Genomic DNA, 22,306 nt, shown 5'->3' with positions numbered 1-22,306 from the left:
AGAGACAAAGCCACATCTGCAAAGCCCTGGGGTTACCACACAGATCAGATGTGGCTCCATGTTGACCTAATTGCATGCCCCCAAAAGCCCTTCCAGCCATTCAGCACACAGCCATATCCACTGCCAGCACAGCAGACAGTCAGACCACTAATCACAGGCCAGCTGCGATCAAGATCATGTGAGAGGCAGGGGAGAGAAAACTACTCAATCCATGGGTTTTAGGAGGAGGGAAGGACTATTCAAAGACCAAGTTTTGCATGGATGACATTCCCACGTGGGTACCATTCCCCAGTTCCAGGCATCCCATGATCTACACAAATAGCATGACATCTATCCCAGCTCTAGCTCTGCCACCCAAAGATGTGAATTGGGAGTGCCTTCAGAATGCAACTTTAGGCCCTGCCGCCCACAAGCCTGAGAAAGGTCATTTACCTAAGAGAGACAAGCCTCATTGCACTGAAATCTGTTGTCTATGGAGTCAGAAGGATTATCCCTAGTAGCATTTCTTTTAGTGGTCCACCCAGTCATGTTGGGATAGAACATCACAGCATTGCAACTCTTTCATCAACCCTCCAACAAACATGTTCTCAAAATCTTAGACAGGAGGAAGGCTGTTTTCATACTAGGGGAAAGACTAGCAGATGTAGAACACAAAGAGAATAAACTGGAGAAATGGTAAGAACTTTCAGACCTCCACTCTACCTTATTATTTCTCTAGTTGTTTGAAGTCTCATTTGGCGCTAGTGGCTCTTACCAATTGGTCTGATTCTTCTGCGGCTCTTCTTGCACCTTTCTTTAAATTGCCACATTGTTCAGTACAGTGGGACCTGGAATAGAGCCCTTCAGCAGCAAGAGCACTGCCTTGTGAAAGCAGTGGGTCCCTGCCTTGCTCCTCTCACCTACTTGCACCCCAAATCTTACCCACCTTATTTCCAGGTCTCTCCAAGTGAAAAAGACACACTACTTCTCTTACAGATGGCAAGAAAGCAAAAACTTTCTTACACAGCTTTCTGTAGGAACGTGTTCACAACATATTCACCCAACCCCTCAGCAGGGCCAAGCTGGAGGAGGTATTTTGTATTTCTGTTCTACACCACCACCCTCCAAACATCGACTTCCAATGATAAACACGGCACTAAGAGTGTGCCCAGGACCCTGTGGCTGCCATCTGCAGCCCACTGTGCCCTCCAGGGACATCTCTCTGCTCCTGCTGACTCCTTGCTCATTCCACATCTCTGCAGCCATCAGTCTCACACCCACCTTCAGCTCAGCAGCTTTATGGTTACGTAGCAGCAACTGGAAGACCAGGCACAGTGTGCATGTCATTACTTGGTAATGCATTAACAGGAGGAGAGAGAGGCTCCCTAAGTGGGTCATATAACATCAGCCATTACATTCAGTTGTTAAGTCAAATGGATTCATTATATTTTATGCCATTAATGGCATCATTCTGAAAGAGACAGCTGCAGTATCTTACCACTTAGGGACTTCTTCCCAAAATTAAATTTACAGTTGTGTGCATCTGTATGTAGCTGGCACATTTCAGTGATTCAGAAGACAAGGGGCTGATCATGCCTGGCTGGAGCCAAGTGGTTACTTGCACCATCAGCTTCCCCTATGCTGTATGGAGCACACAGATTCAAGCACATCTTGCACTACGTCTCCATCACTCTGCTCTCATTTGCTATCCTGGCCCGCAGTGGTTTTCACCCGCAGCCTGACTGCAGCGCTGTCAAGATGCATTTACTAATTCACCTTTATCCTTGTACTTGTTATTCCAGCCATGACATCCCTTCCGTTAGTTTGGCTGATTCCCAAAACCCACAGTCTCTCCCACCACACAAAGCCCACGCTGCCCATCCTCCCAGCACTGGCACACCATTATATATTATCAGTCAACCAGGACTGAGCCTGATCAAGGTGGCTTCATCATTGGTTGATGCTATAAACCTCCCCTTACCTTGCAGTACTCATCGATGGGTATCAGGCGCTTAACTGCAACATCACGGATGTGACTCCGGCGGAACAGGATCTTCCCTTAAACAGGAGAGATGGAAAGAGAAGAGCAGGTCAGCACAATACCCAGGAACGCTCTCTTGAATCACTCTGTCAGGACCTGTTCCCTGTGCATCTTCTTCTTGCCAAAAGCCCAGTACCTGAAAAAAAACCCCAACGCTCCCTCCCACAGATTAAATACCTTATCACAATAAAGCACATTTAAAGCAGCAAGTATGCTCAAGGACAGCAGAGGAAACAATAGCCAGCAAACTGCATCCGCATCTTCTCCTACTGATGTAGCGATGATGGAAGAGCAGGCCCTACCCAAGCATGTGCCTGATACCTTACAGTCTGCTGGTACGCAAGTCCTGGGTGTACAAGTCCAGTGGCAAATGCCAGCACTTGCCAGAGCAGCGGACATCCCTGTGACTGCTGGTGAGACCCTTGTTGCAAGGCATCTGGGTCTAGTGGGGGCAGAAGCCAAGCCAGAGGGTTTCTCTCTGTGAAACTCCTGAATTGAACTGGTCCTCAAAGCCAGCGCTGGGACTGCAGCTCTGAGTCAGACCTATAGGATTTTCCTTCCTGTCTGGGGTTTATTTGTGTTCTCCATTAATGGGATCCTCTTGCCCACTCTATTTCCTCCCCTCTGGCTTGTGGTACAGGCTTCTTTCCTTTGAAGTCTAATGAGTCCTAAATGCTTCAAGCTGCTTTCACAGAGAACAGCTTCTCTGGCATTTAATGAGACTAAAGCCATTAGCAGACAGTGAAACTGATATACGGTGATCAAAAAGACTGGTATCTGGTAGGATTTCAGACCCAGCTTCCCAAAGCACCAGGAACTGGCACTGCTTTTGCAATACAATCACCTGGAAAATTGTGGGTTTGGGGGTGGGTTGGGTGGTAATGAAATTCCCACAGTTCCTCCTGATATCTTCTGTACCAGAGGAAAGTCTCGTCTCTTTTTGTCCTTACTCGGGTTTCCAGTTCCACCACCAAACCCAGGGAGAGCAACTGATGCGGTTGTCCATGCAATCCCTTCCCTTATCACTGAAGTCACCATGGGGCAACCCAGAAACCAAACTCCTCTCACAACCAAATACCAACATACCCTCTTTGCAAGCAACATGAGAACAAGGAAAAGCACTCTGGAGAGTCACACAGCCCTTGGATGCACCATGGCTAGTTTCAGCCCTAGAGCAAGCCACTGCAGGAGCCATGGCATTGCTGGAACCAGAGGCTGGATGGTACCAAGCTACCCAAGAACAGGATGTGGTAAAATGGCAGCACACTTATCACAGCTTTAAAACCAGGGCTGGGTCACCCCCCTGCTCCTCCCTCACTTGCCCAGGATCCGGAACACGCATGACTTGTGCATCCTGCCAATGCATTTTTCTAGCAGAGATGAACTAAGCCAACCCAACTTCAGCTTGCAAGGAGCATGAATCAGAACTTTATGGAGGAGCCAAATCTCCTGCTAGGCTTAGTTAATGCAGAATGCCTTCGAAACTGGGCTGTCCAAGGGAACACACAGCAATCATACTCAATCCTAGATCTGTGGTTGCCCTCTGGTGAAAAGCATAGGGTCGGACCAGCTCATACCAGAAGGATTGCTTCTCATTTATGTTCTGTTAACAGCGAGGGCCTGAGATATTCATGGTGGGAAACGCTCTGCTCTGAAATGCTTTCCTTCTCGCAGCCTGCCCGAGCCAAGTCTGGCAGTCTTTATGATACAGAGAAAAGAAAATACCCCTCTATTCAATCTGTCTTTTAGATTTTGAGGACGAGAAGCCTGGGAACACAGTTGTCTGGAAAGCCTGGGAGCAATAAGCAGGTCAGAGCTCCTTTGTTTGCCTATACCAATTATTTTCTATCAGACAAGCAAATGATCAACAGTTTTCCCTTCTCACCAGCAGTCGTGGTGTATTTGCTGCCTACGTTTCTGTTTGAATGATGATTTTTAAAAAGATGAATGGATCACAATAGTTTTGTTGGCAATTGTTTAAGGAACGGCCGTTTTGCTTTTATGTCTGCCAAAATTAAAACGCTAATGGGTGGGTACATTATAAATGTCTGAAATAATAAGCTCTGGGTGTGGGAATATTTAAATGTTCAACAAACAGATGCTAGTGAATGCCAATAAAAAGAATATACTTTTGGAGAATAAATATATCACAACAACTGAAGTGATCTTCCATTAGCCCAGGCACAGAACATATGAACCAGCAGGAAACCCAGCTCTTCTCTTGATTTGCTCTAGACTTTGTATTTTTCAATAAGGAAGTTTATTTTCTAACAAAAAGCTGTTCTTTAATCAGAATGCCTAATTAACATAATTGCAGACCCTTCAGTGCTGCCAAATACACTATATAAATCATTGAGTGGCAAGGCAAGAGAGTGCAGGAAAATACTTCCCTCTTGGAAGGGAAAGATGAGCAACTTGCTGGGTCAATGAGATGCAGTATTTTCCTGAGCACATTTTCCTTAGACCGTATCTGTAAATATCTGCTGTCCACTAGAGCTTTTCACATGGCCAAAGACCATATAATGCAAGAGAAATGCATGAAATCATTATTCATCCCATATCTGCACCCCTCATTGCTGCAGCTCCAGGGAACACAGCAAAGCCAGTGCCGCTCATCACCCACACCTCATTCTAACTGCTCTCTATTTTACACTGTTTTGCTGCCTCCAGGAGCTTGTAACAACTCCAAGCTCAATACTGGGTTACTGCCCTGCTAATGGTCCAGGAGGACTCTCTTCCTGCTGCCCACAGCACATACTTGGTCAAGACTGGACCAGATTGAGGTCTAGTATTCTGTGGTTCATGCCAAAGGGGAGGAGAAAGTTCAGAATTATGTCCTCCAGCAGAAAAGAGGGAAAAGTCTCTGGGATTTGATTTTCCAAGGTAAGGTTGTTCGGTCAGCTGAACTGTTCACTCAGTAAACCTGCAGCATGAGAGATACAGAGTGACAGTGAATGGGGAGCAATCTCAGTTGCCTTTGTAGTATCAAGCAAGAGCAAGGACAGCCTTGGTGCAACTTGGATTCTTGACTCCTGGATGCCTCAGCAAGATTTGATCCATTATGACAAAAATAACTACCAGCTCTGCTTTTTCTTTAAGAACATCATCAGACAAGACTTACTTTACTTCTAACAGGCTCACAGCAGTGCTCCTGCCCTCAGCTTCAACATCAGCATGAGGAATACCAAGAGGAAGACATGTGAAGGAAGGCAGTTCTGGACATCTGGCTGATTAGTGGGGTTTTCCATCAGCAGGTAGAGCCAGGGCTACTGCAGGCTCCAGTTCACCAGCTTCACGCTCTTGTCACAGCTCAAGCATTCAGAAATGATTAGATTCTGTTATCTACATACCTAATGTTACCCATGAGCAATCACAGCACTTAGTCTCCATCCAGGCTAGCACAAGAAAGTCATGGAACAAGGAAGTGCAGTAAAATACAGTGTCCTTTGTACACACAATCAAAGCTACAGAGACCGAACATTTATCACCTGGGAATGTGTCAAGTAAGTTGATTTTGGAAAAAGAAGACAGAGATAAGGCGCTGCTACAGAATGGCTGCCCTGGCACGTCTCCCTGTGTGAGAAGCACCCAGACATCAGGACATGCTGTCTGCTTTTTCTGGATCTTGAAAACCTGTTACTGCTTACAGGGAAAAAGTGGTGCCTCTGAGGAGGGGAATGGCTCTGAAGACACTCAGTGTACAAGTTACAGTTTAGGAAGTGCTCTTCCTTCGGTAGAATATACAACACTTATTTCAGTGCATATATTTACTATGTATTATATTTATACATATTTATATATCTATCTTTATTATTATTACATATTTATATTATATTATTAACATAGCTGTAGATGCACTGAAGTATTGTACATGCTTTGCTTGCTATACATTTGTTACCCCCTTTCCCAGCAGACATTAGGTGTTTTACATGCATCTGCACTTTACTGATAACCCTGCAGTACTATTATTCTCCATCAGCATTTTGACTGGAGCAATCTGACCAATGCAACCCATCCTTTAAACATAGAGGGAATAAAACCAAGAGGGAAAGAGCTGAAATATATGCAATTCCTTAAAAGTCAAAGCAAATGAAGATAGCTGTATCACAGTGCTGTCCAGAAGACCCCAACCATTCCCAGTCCCCATGAACAATCTAGGAAAGGGGCAGAGCAGGAGCAGCAGCCCTTAGCAGAGGATTCACCAGGGGCAAGCGATGCCAGCCCTCACTCTGCTGCTCTTTCCCAGGCCCCCCAGCCCCTACACTGAGCTGAAGGTACAGCCAAATCCTGCTGTGCTCTCCAGAGACTCCTTCCAAGCAACTGAGGCTTGAGGAACCTACCCAAAGAAAAGACAAATTGAAGGGTAACAAAGGGAGGAACTGGGGAGGGGGGGCAAATCTAACAAAAACATGCCAACCTACCACAATGCCAATGTCTGACTGCATCTAAAGGACTTCTGAGTCAGCAGGAAACATCCTGTCTCCCTATCCTGGCAGAGGGAGGAAGACCTAGCAAGCAGCCTAGAAAGAAAGCACTCATGCCTGCTTTTCCCTTCCCCTGTCTGACCCCTTCTCTCCTTTTTGACCTGCCTGGCATCATCTGCTCAGATCTGGCACTCAAGTTGTCCCAGTGCTTCTGTTTCCTCTCCTTACTTACCCTGAGCTCTGGGCTGACAGCAGGAAGCTGTCAGTGTTCTTCACCCTGCTGGAAGGGAAACCTGGAAAACCAGAGTGGAGCACCTTGATGCTTTTTCAAACCTCCGTCAGTCAGTGGATAGGGCTCACAACCTCCTGGGATGCGAAGCTCCCCAGTTACAAAGCTCTATCTCCCAGCAACGCAGCTCCACTCCTCCTTTCCTTTCTCCATGAGCACACTCCTCTCCCTCCACCACTGCTACTTATTTCCATGCACCGTGGCCAGAGGCCCACCACATATCAGAGCTCATCCAACATGATGAATAGGCAGCAAATCCACCCAGCATGTCCCTGTGAACCTCAGGCCAGCCAGCACTGTGCCACAATAGCTGTTGTCCCAACTGTCCCACATTGTGCCTCACCCTAAGGGAGTTTTTCTCTAAACACTGCCATGCTATGGCATGGTTTCCTTCAAATCCCTCCTGTAAACCTTCCTTTGTCACAACTCCTACACTCCTTTCCCCTACAAAACCCCACTGTGACACTCCTTTCACTGATACAGTCTGTCCAGGACACAGGGGGACAATCTGCTGGCTTTTACCCTGCACATCACTAGGCTCAGAGCTTCAAGAGCAGAAATAACATTGGTGTTATTTCCTACCCAGCTGGGCAGGAGGAGGAGGATGGAACTCATGTCCCCAGGGGGCACGAGCTCCATCCCTCATGGAGCAGGGCCAGCACCAGCTAGAGAAGGTCCACTGAAGATACTCTGCCTATGAAAACTGCTGTAGTGCCAGGAAGCTTCTGCTCTCCCAGGACTGGAAGAACCCCCTTTGTGGCTAATCAAGGCTGCTTTGCTTTGTCTGACTAACCAAGAGCACAGGGTGCTGCAGCAGCTCCAGGGGAAGAGGGGGCTGCAAAGAGCTGCAGCGTGGCCTCCACTGAGAAGTGTCAGGAGAGAGCTTGGGGAAAGGGCTGATAAGGAAATCGGGTCTTCAGCAGTGTGAGATAGAGCAGGCAGGACACAAGAGGGGTTAATCTCTCCAAACAGAGTTAATCTCTCCAAACAAACAGATAGCAAAATAGGGCTCTGCAAATCACTCCCTCCTACAAGAATGCTCCAGACAGAGCTGAAATTATATGGAGGAACAATGAGCTGAAAAAAAACACGGAGGCAGAGGGATTTCAACCAGCAAAATAGCTGAAGCTCCTCTTGAGCCAAAGGCTGTTACTGGATCTGCAGCAATTTGGAGGGGCAGAGAACCTGAAACACATCACGCTGCTGATCACAGCCATGAACCAAGCCAGATATTTCGAGAGTGGAAAACCAGCTGTGCCTCTTGCTTTACCCTGACGGACTCCCCACGCCCCACGGCCTCGGAAAGAATTCACTTCTCTGCACCTTTCAAATCACATCCAGATTTTCCCTGGCACGGGTTCCAAACTCACTTCAAAATAAGGCAGCCCCAAATGTACATGTAATTAATCCCAGCCTGCGGATCAGCCAGCTACATGGGCTATTCCTAGGATGGGGAAGCAGGCATGGGAGATGGTGTTTCCAGCAGCCCTGTATTTAGCATCTGTTTGGCAACGTTCTGTGCTGTGAGCGTATCCTGGCAAAAAGGAGGGGAACAAGAAAAGTGCTTCTGGGGCTGTCCTGGGTATAGCATAATCATGGAGGCCCAGACATCTGTGAAATGAAGCTGAACTAAACAGTGCCCCTATCAAGACAGCCCTTGGGCTCTCATGGTCTCATTTGAGCACAATGCTCCCAAGGCCATTGTTTCTATGTAATGGTGAAAAATGTAAGGTCGTTTTCTTAAAGACAGCTCAAGGGTCAGAAGTAGAGCAACTGCTCCAGCACGGCACTCTGCCCTGCACATCAGCTTAGCTGAAACCCTGCAGAAAAGGCAATCATACTGCAAGCGAGCCTGGGACCGTCCACACAACAGTGCTACAGCAGAGATACTCATCTTGCTAGAGCAGAAAATTGTAGTTAGGACCCTTGCCCCATCTCCAGCACAGATGAAGACACAATGGGACTGAAGAAAGTCACCTACTATAGCTTGAAAATGGATGAGTTGTTCTCTACTTCCTCCACGGAGCCTTTGTGGGGAGCTATGAACATCCCCACAGTTGTTCTGGGAGAAAAGCCCCAAAGTCTGTGGGTAGCATGGATGCCCATGCTGAGCAGGTTAGCAGGCTGGGAAGGGAGTAGAAAGGAGGCATAATTCTGTTTCTTAAAATGATCTCACCAAACCCCATTTCTCCTCCTCCCTTCTTGGGAGTTCGCTATTATCTGTAGCTAAAGCTTCCTAAAAAGCAATTTTACAGCCAAAGTTAGCTCAGCCTCAGGCAACCCCTCCTTGCTGGAGCTCACGTTTCCAGTGAAGCAGACTGGCCAGGATCTGCTCCAGGCCACTAGGGCTGTACGATGTTTGGAAGGCTCCACTCTCCTTATAAAAGCTGTTTCCTGAAAGATCTGGCACAGCCCTTACACAGCAGGCCCAACTGAGCTCATTTGTTTTCTTAGTTCATTCTTTCCTGGGGTCTCCATACCATCATCTCCCAGCCAAAAAGTATGTAACCCTTAGTGTGGACTCCTGCAGGCGAGGATGGAGCTGCCCAGCACCACATCCCCAGTGCCAGGCAGTGGCAGGTCTCTCTTCTCTCTTGCCAGCTGTTTCTGACTCCTCTCCAGGGACCACAGTGGATGCCATGGACGGGCTGGGTGCCATCAGAGCCGTTCCGAGGGGCCATCCACAGCACCACATGAAGCTGAGCAGGCTGTGCCTCCCAGCTCAGAGCCAGCACAAGCAGCCAAGAGTCCACTTCAAATTCCCCTATATGGTGGCAGAGGCAGTTCAGGCATGGTGCAGGAGCACTGCAATGCCCTGCCAGGCCAAAACCTGATCCCATCAAGATGCGCTATGGGATGAGCATGGTGCCAGTGCTGGGGAAGGGACAACCCCTGGGCCCCAAACATTAAGTGCTCAGCTCTGGAGGCCCCAGCTTTATGACTCCACGTCAAACAGCCAAGCAGGCTGACAGACTTACACATACAAGAGCCTCTTCTGATACCAGCAGAGACCAACTTTAAAAGACTCAAAGTCTCTAGAAATTTCCAAGAAGTCAAATCCTCAAAGTAAACATTAACAAAACAAAGCAACACAAAGCAAACAGAGTTCCTGTGGGCTGGATGTTGTAACTGTGGAGTAATCACAGAACTCTTCCCATTCCAGGAAACCAGCCTGACAGACAAACCCAATGGCACCTTCTCAGGTTGTGGTGCTGACCCGGCGTTTCGAACACTTGGGGCGTTTCTCAAAAAGCCAAAGCTGCAGAAGGCACAGGGTCACAGGAGTCATTTTTGAGAATCACAGCGGCCACAATGTCTTAGGTTACTCTACAACGGGCTTCCCAGAAAGCAGCGTACTTTCAGTAAGCCACTGGAGCCAAATCCTCACTGGTAATGGAATTCAGATGCTAAGAACGCTGCTCAGAATGGCATTGGGAGCAAACTGCAGCACTCACAGAAGCTGAACATAATAAACCCTAGCAAGTCTAAGCATACCAGAGGACACACAAATGCACAAGCTCCTCCACAGGATGGTCATCCTACGTCCCCAAAGCTGCTTTCTTACACAAGAACCAGGCTTTATTTTCCACCAACTTCAACTCCTTTTTTTTCCTCCAATGGAAATCCCAGTGACATACCTCCTAGCAAAGGGAAACCATTTCAACACCAAGAAGAAGAAACAAACATTGATGAGTGTGCTGTGAGAAGTGCTCCGAGCAGGCTTCCCAAGCCCCATCGCTGCCTTCCAGAAACAGCAGCATTTTGGTGGGAATTTTCTGCAAGTGCAGCAGGGCCAAACCATGCATCCAGTTTTTCCAAGATACGCCCTTTGCCAATTTGGCTTCCATTTTTCCTCCCCACTTCTTGCTGGCGGGAGTACTTGTATAGCAAGGGCTTTTCTGCGGTATTCAAGTCAGGTGTGCTTTGCTTTTGCTAATGTTACAGTGCAAGGACAAGCCCGAATCAGAAATAACTCTATGGGAAACCCAAACAATATTCTCTTGCTCAGAAAGGGACATGAATGGTTCTCTTCATGCCAGTCAGAGAAAAGTAAAGCCCTCTAAATGCCTTTCTGCTTCTAGAAAAGCCAGGAGGCAGAGCACAGCACAAAGGGCTGCACTAAATGGACCTGACAGTCACTGGAAGTGATTATGGTATCATGACATTTCTAAATATGCCCATTAGCTACTTGGGGGTGGGAGTAAAGACAACTCTGTGGTCAAAGCCATTAGCTATGGGTGCATGAAAGATTCCCAGGGCCCCCTCAGGCTGGTTATTTTTGCCAGGCATGTTAGGGTTCTTTTTTTCCCCATAGCAACAGCACCGAAGGGCAGCCACAAGCAATCCCCCACATCAGAAAGTCTGCAACAGACCATAGCATCTGTTCCTCAAGCACACAAACACTCAGCTCTACACTGGGCTGGGAAGGCACACGTCATGCTACAGAAATCCTGTCTTTGAGCAACCAGCCCTGAACATTACGGGAGGAAGCCAAGGCTGTCAATCAGCTTGATTTAACATGTGGAATTCAATTGTCATTCCCCTCTCTCTGGATGGCCCTTTGAGTTGCACGGGACAGGAAAAACAGTGTATGAGCACTTCCTTGGGGAGCCTCACACCATCCTCAGCCCTGTGCTGTGCTGGCCAGGCTCCTTCTGAAAACAAGCACGCTGCTGCCGGGCTGTTCCTGGCTAGCTGTGCTAGCAGGGCTGCTTAGCTGTAGTCCTCCACTAATGACTTATGGAGGGAGAGAGAATGACTGAGGGGTTTAACACTTGCTGGGCACATTGCTAACAAATATAGATGCATTAATGGACACGGTCAAGAACTTGCTCAGATGGCTCAGTAGGTAAGAGCTAAAGCACACGTATGCTCACACAGAGACTGGGAAAAAGCTCCTGCCATGACAACACTAGCATAGTTTTTGCTGGAGCCCACTCTCCTACCTGGCAGAAAGGGGATGATCCTTTGCTTGGGGTCTTTCTGCCCTCCTTCCATTGGAAACTTGTCCAGCATTTGCATCTAGAACAGGAAACGCAAGAGAGGTGATTAAAGTCAGTGAATAACAGACAACACAAGGCCACTCTAAGGCTGGTTCTCCTAACCAGCAGTGTGCTGAGACATCGTACACAGCACCATTAGCCAAAGTACAGCACCGAGGTAAACACACCCAACGCAGTGCCAGAAGCACAAGACCTTAGCGTCATCTCCACTATTTCTCACTGCCAATGTTGTTCATCACTGTAATTTTGCTCAGCATGGGTGATTTATGTAACCTGCACTTCTGAAACTATTAAGTTTCATCCTGATGGACCTCGGTCACTAAATCTCAGAAGCTCCTCAAAAAAGGCACATTTTAAGCTTATTAGCTCAAGCATAGCCCAGCACTGACACAGTTCCTGGACTACAACTGACTTGGACTCACAGCATCAATTCATATTTGCCTGCAAAAGGCCATGAAGTTGGACATCAGGTCTGGGGAACACTTTGTGCTACACAGGCTTTGAGGGATGAATGTTTTATGGTATCTTCAGCATTAAACAAATGATTTCCTGACTGATGCAACTACACTTAGTACATCTAGTCAGCAAAGAGGTGATAACCACCTCCTGCTTTCACTGGGTGCCTGCACTGGTGCTTCAACACATGCACACAACTTCCTTGCAGTTACTATGGTGCTTTACCAATGCCCTGGCAGGATCAATGTCCTCAGCATTTGCTTTACTTGTTCTTGCTGGAAAACACCATCTGGATTGGACTTAGCACTTTACACAGAGCAGAAAAGGAGAAAGCATGACCAGCCATCTATCCAACCACTCAGATGCTCCCTCCTTTGGAAGGAAGGGGAGGGAGATGCAAACTCCCCCTTGTTTTCTCTGGGGTATGGATCTGAGCTCAGTCTCCCATCACTTGAAGAGCTCACTAGTTCTAAGGGTATTTGAAACGGGTCTTGCCCTCTCTTATTTGAGCTATTGCACTCAGCATAAATAATTAAGTGCTTATGGAAGCACTGCAGACAACCTGCCCTGGGAGTGGCCTGAGCACCTACAAAGTCCAAACAACCCTTCTCCTCTGACCCAATGAATATTTCAAGTATTTCATGCAGGGAGGAAATCATGCAACCGGAGAGCCAAAGCCATTGATCCTGCGAGAGGCATCTGCAGCAGCCCTCACCCAGGAGGACAGGCACCACTGAGCCCCTGGATGCACAAGTCCTGCTTCCTCCTGCCTGATGCTCCACCACGTAACACTGGGAGCCCCTTCACCACATGGAGCCTATGCAGGGACAAACTGCGGGGTCCTGACATGCCCTGGGGATGTGCCCCACTTGGCTCCCTGGTTTTCATGGGTCTTGTTCTTTGGCACCTATTTTTCCACATGCTTTTTAAAGGTCTCTGCCCCTAGCTAAGGGCTGTGGACTCCTGCTAGGCATGAGCTTGTTTAAAGTGCTGTAACACTAAAGCTAAGAACTTTTTGTCAATGTAGCCCTCTGCACATCCAATAATTGTTGGGTTTTTTTTTCCTTGGATCTCAAATGCACTAAGATAAAATTCTTGAGGTTTGGTGGGCAGGGGGCAGAAGGAAGGAGGAATTTTTCCTACATTCTGAGACGGAATAAAAAACTCCCCCAACACTCCGAAAGACAACAGGAAAACCAAAAGAAGCTCTCAAATATTCTCTCCAAAATGAAAACAAGATAACTCAAACCCAGGATGACACTGAGCACAAACGCACCGTGTTTACAGCTGCTTCTCAAAACAAATTTGAGGGAGTTCATAACAAAGCGAATGACTCCAGGCTCAGCAATAACGGTGGTGACGTTACCAGCAGCCACAAAGTGAGCAGAGCAGGGATGAGGGAGAACTCGCCTCCCCGAGGCACTGCAGGCTCCCAGGGCAGCACCACTTCCCTAGCCTTTCTGGGCATGCAACACCCTCCTGCTCTTCCCTCAATCCATGAAAATAAGGGATGACACCACGTCCCCATTACCCTGTAAAACACCCGCGTTGTGCTACAGCGGAGAGGTGGGGAAGAGCTCGGGAAAGCTTGTGACTGGCAAAGGGTGAGCAAAACAAGTTGCAAACGCCGCACATCTGATTGCTGTTAAGCAACACAATACTCGAGTCACTGGAAGCTTTCCCCTCCTCTCAACTTTGAACGCGAGCTGAGGATCTCTCACTCCCAGGAGCACTAAGAGCCTACAAGGCACGAACGGTGCAAGCAGTGTTTTCTCCCATATGCACGTGCCTGGGCTGCGCCTGTGGCCAGATCTGCTCCCAACCATGTGATCCCACCAAACCCAGCCAGAACTTCAGCCCGTTTCTTCGTTTCCTTTTGCTTCACCAAAAGTGCCTCTTGTAGTGGCTGCTCAACGAGCAGGAGGTGGCATGGGGGCAATCTTGCTGCAGGCACCCTGCTGGAGCATCACCCCAGCCAGACCAGCCCCTGTGCTGCCTGCCATGGGTTGGTACCATCATGCCTGCGCATTCATAAACTGCTATTTTTTCTCTTGCTGGAGGGAGAAAAGTAGGTTCCAAGGTGCCTGGAGCACCCGCCAGCACACACAGAAAGGGAAGGTAGAGAACGAACAAGGCAGAGAGGCTGGTCACATGGACCCTTCCAGCCTGGTTGCCACATCACACAGCTCCAGAGAAGGCAACAGCAAATACTAGTTCATCAGTTTTACAAGGAATAAGCCTGTGGTTGAAGAACAGCTAAAAACCCCACTCCAATAAAAACAGTGCTGGTGCCACTGCAACCACGGCAGGCAGTTTGTGCTAGCAAGATACAAGAGCACACATCTGCAGAATCCAGCCCACGGGTCATGGGCTGATGGTTCTTCTGTAGCACTACAGATACAAAAGAAAACACAGAATAGTGATGGGAAAAGGTCAGTTCCAGACCTGAGAGGTGCCACCAGGAAGCCAGAGGAAGCCAGCTGGGAGGGTTCTATGCCTTGAGGTTCCCTGTATCCTTTCTGGCCCATCTTGCTCCTGCTGATTTTGCAGGATGGGGACTACAGCACAGGTTGTTTCACTGCTCTGTCCCAGGGGAGCCAAGGAGAGCAGGCACAGCTCTGGAAGAGGGCTGGAAGAAGGATAAAAGTGCAGCAACCCCACAAGCCCTAGGGGAGGGACACACAGATAGGCATCAGAAGATGGTCTGCAGAAACAAGGCAGGTCAGGGCAGGATTCCTGGGAGAGCACCTTTCTCCCTGGCTACAACAGGGAAAAGGGCTCCCCAGCCAGCAAGGAATTGTGGAAGAGAGGTGATTGGCATGGGAAGACTCCCACAAATCATATCAGCAGCAAGGGTTTCCGTCCAAGCTCCAAACAGGACTGCTCACATCACATTCCCAGAAGGGAAGACTTGCCCAGACATCCAAGATCCTGGGGAGAGGGGGAGATGGGGCAGACAGACACACGGCCTTTGGGAGCACAGCCTTTCCTGCCAAGCACAGGAGAGCAGAGAGAGGCCAAGTCTCACTCTCAGCAATGCACTCAGTCAGGTTGGGAAGAAAAATGAAGGCAAAAAGAACAATAACACTATTGTTTCACCCCTTCCAAGATTATTTCTAAGTATTTGTGACAGAATCTTGAAAAAAGTTGTATAAAATATTGGAGCAGATGCAGTTTGAAGTATTTGGTGTGCTTCGATTCTGCAGAAAGCTGCTGTAATCAGACTTTTCACCCATTCCTTTGCAGCAGGGAGGGTGCTCATACGGCTGCAATGGCCAGGGCACAGACACCCGAGTAGCATAGCCAGCCCCCAGCCAGGCTCTGACAACAGCACATCAGGATAGGGCATGTTTATCCACATTTACCTCCAACCTTATCAATTAGCTGGTTTTCTTATTAACCCAGAAATGCCTGGGCAGTGAGTCTCTTTGGAGAGAGCCATCGCTAAAGGTCTGCACACATCCTGGGAGCACGTGGTCCCCATGGCTGAGCTGCCCATTAATAGGACAGGCGATAACAGGGCCACCCAGGGAGAGGAAGCCTTTCAAGCGCAGCTTTGTATCAACAGCTAACAGACAGCTTCTTCATTAACAGGAAACTCGTAAGATAATATCCTAATTGAATCAATTAAGAGTGCTGCGGGCTGCAGAGGATCCTAGGGAGTGAGGAATGCATATGCTCAGCAGTATTCCCAGGAAGCAGACATTCAGGAACGGCTTTGCCCAAATAAGAGCTGATGGTGTAATGCCAGAGGGATACACCATGCATATGGTGTAACCCGAAAGCGCAAGGTGTATCCCTAAAGCAATATGTCTGCTGAAGGATCATGGCCCCAGGTCTAACAGCCTGTGAGCTGGCCCTATGGCCTCCCAGATGTATTCAAACTCTAAGAAGTCTGCAAAACACCCCAACAAACCCTCAAGCCAAGTGCCAGGGGTAGCGTACGTCATCGCTTTGCTGCTTCTCCTCTGTTCTCCATCATAGAACCCTAGAATAGTTAGGGTTGGAAAGGACCTTAAGGACATCCAGTTCCAACCCTCCTGCCATGGGCAGGGATACCTCACACAAACCATCTCACCCAAGGCTCTGTCCAACCTGGCTTTGAACACCGCCAGGGATGAAGCATTCACAACTTCCCTGGGCAACCGATTCCAGTACCTCACCACCCTTACAGTAAAGAACTTCCTCCTTATATCCAATCTAAACTTCCCCTGTTTAAGTTTTAACCCATTACCCCTTGTCCTGTCACTACAGTCGCTAATGAAGAGTCCCTCTCCAGCATCCTTATAGGCCCCCTTCAGATACTGGAAGGCTGCTATGAGGTCTCCATAAAGTGGAAAAAGTTTATACCTTTAAAATATAAAAGTGGGAGGGGACAAAAACCTCTTTTTCATTTAAATCTGATCTGGTAGAGAGAAAAATGTCAGGTGAAATGTTAAATATAGAGGTCCTGCCCTCCCCTGGTAACAATGAACCAGAAGGGCACAGGATTACTCTTGCAGCAAGTCCTCTGCAGCTGAGGGACTGTGGGATTCACGTTTAGCAAGCTGCTCTAAAGCCCAGGCTCTCCATTACTGAGCTTTAGGGCTTACGTGGCACGTATCAGGGTTGCAGAAGAGAAAGCAAGTCTTTGCCAAGTTACAGAGGGGATGGTGGCTCACACCACTGAACAGCAAGATATACCAGCACAGGCTGAGGGGTGATGAAATACCCAGGCGACGAGAACAAACTCTTCCACTCTTGCACAACACCAGGAGCTGATGTTGGAGCCAGGCCCCGAGCCCTAATCACAGGCATGGGGTGAGGGAACTTCCCCCCTTCTCTTATCAAAAGGATTTGCTTTGCCTGCATGACGGTGGTTCAGTGTAAAACCACATTCCTCCCTCCTCGTCTAGCAAGGGAGAGCTGACCTAATCCATGCCTGCACCAGACATGTCTGTTATCCAGAGCAGAGAAGTCCGCTTTTGACATACCCCGAAGGCAAAAGGGAAAAAAGAGAGTTCAACAAAAGGCTTCAGAGTCCAGCCGAGTGCATAGCGGCAGAATCACAGGAGACTCTTTGTGAGAGCCACAGCCTCCCCGCTGAGAGAAGGCAGCCGCTTGCCATGGGGAAAGATGGGTCCGAGCCAAGCCTGCTCTCATCCCACAGTCCTGAATCACCATTGGCCCCATCCCTCATGAGAGCGGGAGTGCTGCAGACAGCCAGGCACACCATGCGCCCCATTCTCCCTGTGGTGGCAAACTCCAGATGGGGACATTCACATGCACCGCTCACCCCGACCTCCACATGCTCGGTAGGGCATCAGTCATGTCTGCTCTTATGGGAAGAAAAGTCCTCCTCACACCTGATCCACTGATCCCCAGATGCAGCAGGAAAGGGACACAGGTCCAGCACTTTCCTCCTGTCACAGCAGCACCCTGGCCCCACAGGGATGTGATGAAGGACATGTCTGTGTGCTGAGAACCGGGAACTTTGCAGATCAAAGCACCCTTGTGCCCTGGAGCCGGCTGGTTTGGGCAACATCTGCCAAGCAGATAGTCTGGGAAAAAGAACATCTGGCAGCGTCTCACAGACTACTGATGTTTAGTCTCTGTGGCCCTACAAGAGGCACCTTCCCTGCATCCACGTGGACTGTCTGTGAAGACACAGGGGATGAAAACACAACAGCCCAGAAGACAGAAGGACCAACACAGAGCAAGCTCAGATCCCAAGCGTGGTGATGCTGAGCAAAGGAGGTCAAGCCTGGGAAAGGACTCCATTGGTGCGGCATCACGTAATGCCCATTCAACGGCCAAAGCAAGTTGAGTGTTCAAAGGCAGTAATGGGAGCTGAAGAGCAGGACAACTGAGCAGTTTCTGGATGACCACCATTTCTCCATAGTTCCGGCTGCTCTGGGCAAGGGATGGGTTCAAGTGCATTTTACACATTACCACTCAGAGGCAATCCTGATCCCCTCAGCACTAGGAAATGGCATCACAGAGCCTGGATTGTGAAAAACTGATGGAAAACTTTAAGCATCACTCAGCAATAGACAAAAAAGAATTAACTGAGGTCAGAGAAAAAAGCACTACACAAATTGGCAGCAGCTGCTACTGCAAGAGAAATTTCCTATGAAATCACAGGAAGCATTAGACAGAGGGAGACACTGGTGCCTGTGAAGTGCTCACTGGCATGGAGAGAGCACCAGACACGCGGCTGGGACAGGCGCACCCCACTGCACTCCCAGACCCAAGCAGCCCCTGGCCACCACCAGGCCTGTGTTACCCCAGGTGCTTGCCCATAAACCACACAGACCGTAACTGGGGAGGTGGTGGGCTCTGCCTGCACACAGGGGCTCAGAACATGTGGCAGTTTTACATCCCTAGGTTTGGTACAAGTGCAATGGTCCCCCAAAAGAGGTCAGACAAAAAGCGTCCGCTGCCCAGGAGATGTTTCCAGCCTGAGCACCCGCTGATTCTCTGAGCTCAGCTCCATCATAAGCAATTGAGACCACAATGGGCACTGCATGCCCACCAGGGATGCTGGGATTCCCAGGAAAGGACATGCTCAGCGCCAAGCACTGAACCCCTATAAGTCTGTGGTAACCTCAGTGTAAGAAGCTTCCTGTTTTATCATCCAGCCTTGAAGTTTAAACCCCTGAAATCCCTAAAAGAGTATCATGTTTATTAGCGATGAGAGATTGGGACTTTCTAGTCCCCAGTATCACTATCGCAACCAATGTGCTAATTGCAGCAGATGGATGAAAGAGAGAGACATGGAAGGAGAAAGATAATAGCCTCGTCTCCAGATTGGTGTCTCTGGTCAAGCCAGGTCCTGCTCCCACAGCCATCTGTGTCTGTTCTGTGCCCATCCACAAGAGCATTCAAAAAAAAAGAAAATAATTTTCCTAAGACACATTTGAGGTCTGTATGCTTTCAAAAGCAACAAATAGCTCCAGGTCCCCACTCTGAGGCACCCAGAAAGGAATGAGAGGGCAGACAAAGCTGCACCTTCCCAAAACCCAGCTCCAGTAAGGCATTGGGTGAGACACCCCAAGACAGTGGGATCCAAAATTACCACCTATTTTTGGTTGGCCCAAACAACTCCTGAAAAGCACTGCTTGCTTTCCATCCTTTTGTAAGCTTGGCAAGAATATAATTCAAAGAAACTAAGGAGAGAGTTTAGTATTTAAAAGAAGAAAAAGAAAACCTCAGATTTGCAGAACAGCAAGCAGTCTCCCATTTACAGGCTCCTCACATTGCTGCTGATCCCTCTGTCTGCTTCTTGGGTGATTAAAAGGCATTGCTCTTTACATACGATTCACTGGGGCTGAATCCTGGAAGTCATCACTCTCTTTACTGTACTTTACTAATCCATTTTCCATTTAATTTCTGATAATTGCAGCCTCTAGATGGCATTGGGTAGGCAGGTCCCAGACTGCACAGATGAGTGCTGAAAGCTGCAGCACTCCATGCAGGCACCAGGAGCAGAGCATTAACATCACCAAGCAACTGGTACAGCATCCATAATTCACCACCACGACCCAGCCATGGGAAATGACTCTTGCCGGTAGACGTGCTTGGGAACAGCGCAGCAATACCCGGCGCGGTCTGCACCGCTTCCTCTTCCCCATCCCGTCCATGGGAACATCCCTGCAGCACAGCCGGGACCGTGTCACACGGGAAGTACCCCTGGAAGGAACCTCAGCATGGGAGCTGGGAAGAGCTGCGTCCCTTGCCCCAGGCTGGTGACAAAGACCACAGAACCACCACCATAACCACTACCGGAGCTCTCACGGCAGCAGCATCCATAGCGAAGGCTGCAAAGACAGTTCATGTTCACCCACATCCTCCTCTCTAGCATCCCATACTTGGAAGACTGGAAAGTCGTGAGATTTAGTTTCTGCTGTGCAAATAGAAACAACAGTGGGGAAATACCAGCACATTTGTCCTGTTTCATGTGTTGAGCAGCCGAGGCATAGCGAGGGGGAGGGCTGTGCCCAAATACTCCAACCAGATCTAGTTTCACATCTAACACAGTGCTTCATGCCAAGAGGCAACCTTCAGTCAAGCATTGCAGTGACAGGTCAGACGGACCTGACATGCATGCCACCCCACTCGGAGCTGCATGCTTGCCAAAACCTCAAGATGACTTGTCCCTAGCTTCTCCCCCAAATAGCTCATAATGTGATTTCTCTTTGATCCCTCCCTTCCCCAAAACCTTCCCTACTCCAGACGAGAAGCAGACCAGCGTACATTCTTTCCTTGAAATTAATGCAAAGATTTCAATCTGTGGCAGGCCCAAACGTGATGAGACAAAGGAGCTACAGGCAGGGCTGCAAAAGCTGCAGTCCTACCACTTGGGAGAGCGCTGCTGGTCAGAAACACCAGCCTCACAATCCTCCTCTTGCATAAGACTTCTTGCTAACTATTTTCCCTGCTGTTCCTTCCCTAAATACAAACCCCATCTTCCAAGCAAGCACAGTCAGCAGAAAGGCCAACGTGGAGAGCTTTTCATCCCCACCCAAAGGAGGATATTCTGCTTGGGTTCATGGTGGTCCATCAAGAACAGCTCCATGGCACCAAGTGCAATTATGCAGGTAGAAAACGAGACACTACAAACCCCTGAGGTTTAACTGCCAAAACCAGGGTCTCCATTCGAAACAGGTATGCCTTAGTTCTCTAGCATGACCATGCTCCTTTCCACCCTCTCCCACCTGATAATAAAACTCACTGTATGGCAAAGACAGAAGCTGATGGAACCCCAGAGGCCTGGGTGAAGAGCCCCATGGACAGCAGAAACCAACCCAGCTCCTGCATGAACCCACCAAGGTCCCCACAGCATCCCCACCCCACACCAGCAGCACATGTCCCTCATGGAGCAGGCTGCCCTTGCATTCCCCCATTGACAGAAATGGTGGGATTTAAAGATGTCAAATTCATTGGTGCCCAAAGTCCCAGGTGAGCAGAAGCCTCTGTAGACTGCACATACCCACAGCCGCAGAGGAGCTTGGCACTGCCACCATCTGCATGATGACAGGAGAGGACTCTGAGCACTTCTAAGTTCAGCCCTTGCCAATGGAACGGAGCTTGCCAAGAAACTCTGCTTATTGCAAAACCAGAACAGTGCTGTTAAGCGATGTCTGATGGAGGAGGCCGGCCCCCGCGGCTTATAGAGGAGTTAATGCACTGACCGGGGAAGGGTTGAGTGAGCACCGAGCAGTGGAGCTGGGCCATGGGGTGTCCTGTGGGAAGCCTTTGGGAATGCATAAAGCAGGATGCAGTGCAACTCCAGTGGGAAGAATGCCGTCCTAACCTGGGATATTCACCCTTCCCCAGGGCCCAGAGCCAGCAAACCCAGAGGCACCGTGGAGGAGCCCCAGCAGCAGGCAAAGCGCAGCAACCCTGCAGCTTTCTGTGCACTTAAACAGGAGAACGCAGAGTTCACACAAAATTCAGCCCAAGCCACATGCCTTGAACTGCACCTGCTTTTTTAGGATCCAACCAGGATAAAGGGAGATTGAAGAATGCCAAGGTTTTCCAGCATAGCTAAACCTCAAAGGAGCACGAACCTTGACAGCATCTTCATCTTACAGCTCTCCTCTCTCACCACAAAGATAAACCTGACAGCCTTCAGCCAAATTCACTGATTGATAAAAAACAGCACGATTTTGGGGACTAAAGCAGCCACCTGTTGGCAGGTGGAAAGCAACTGCCCCCACATGGAAACCTCAGAGCTCCCTGGGAACTTTCCAGCAGGATTTATTTCCTGGAGGTGAAAGGAAGTGTGGGAGGGGGAGAGGAGGGGAACTGGAAAATGCTGATTTGCCAAGAAGAAAGATCAGCAGACAAGTATCCGTTTCAATTAACGTTTCGGTTTGAACAGCAAACCCCAACAGCTAAAATTAAAGGGATTCTTATTTGTTCACATCTTAAGTGACGCATCAAAAGGAAACCGGTTTTTGCAAAAATTAGTAGTGAAAAACCAAGAGAACTTTTTACACATCCTGAACGGAGCTTCTTTCTTTGCTAAAATTTAAACACCAGCTTTCTTCCCAACTTCGGGCAAGGAAACCTCACTATTTTGAGGAACTGCACAGCCTCCCAGCCAGCTTGGCACTCTGCGCGGCCGAAC

At 48.8% G+C, this 22,306-nt stretch overlaps 1 protein-coding gene across 2 annotated transcripts in view; it reads right to left on the bottom strand.

Annotated features, from left to right (window-relative positions):
- SH3PXD2B (SH3 and PX domains 2B) overlaps positions 1–22,306 on the bottom strand; it is a 73,426-nt gene that overhangs the window by 27,789 nt on the left and 23,331 nt on the right. For both annotated transcript variants that reach the window (XM_065690339.1, XM_065690340.1), the window contains exons 3-4: positions 11,680–11,755; positions 1,961–2,037 (exon numbers count right to left, since the gene is read on the bottom strand). In XM_065690339.1, coding sequence (XP_065546411.1) covers positions 1,961–2,037; positions 11,680–11,755 — 153 coding nt within the window. The remainder of the gene's footprint in view (positions 1–1,960; positions 2,038–11,679; positions 11,756–22,306) is intronic.

Source organism: Lathamus discolor, chromosome 10 (genome assembly GCF_037157495.1).
Source record: "Lathamus discolor isolate bLatDis1 chromosome 10, bLatDis1.hap1, whole genome shotgun sequence".
NCBI lineage: Eukaryota > Metazoa > Chordata > Aves > Psittaciformes > Psittacidae > Lathamus > Lathamus discolor.
This window is presented reverse-complemented; position numbering and strand designations above follow the sequence as displayed.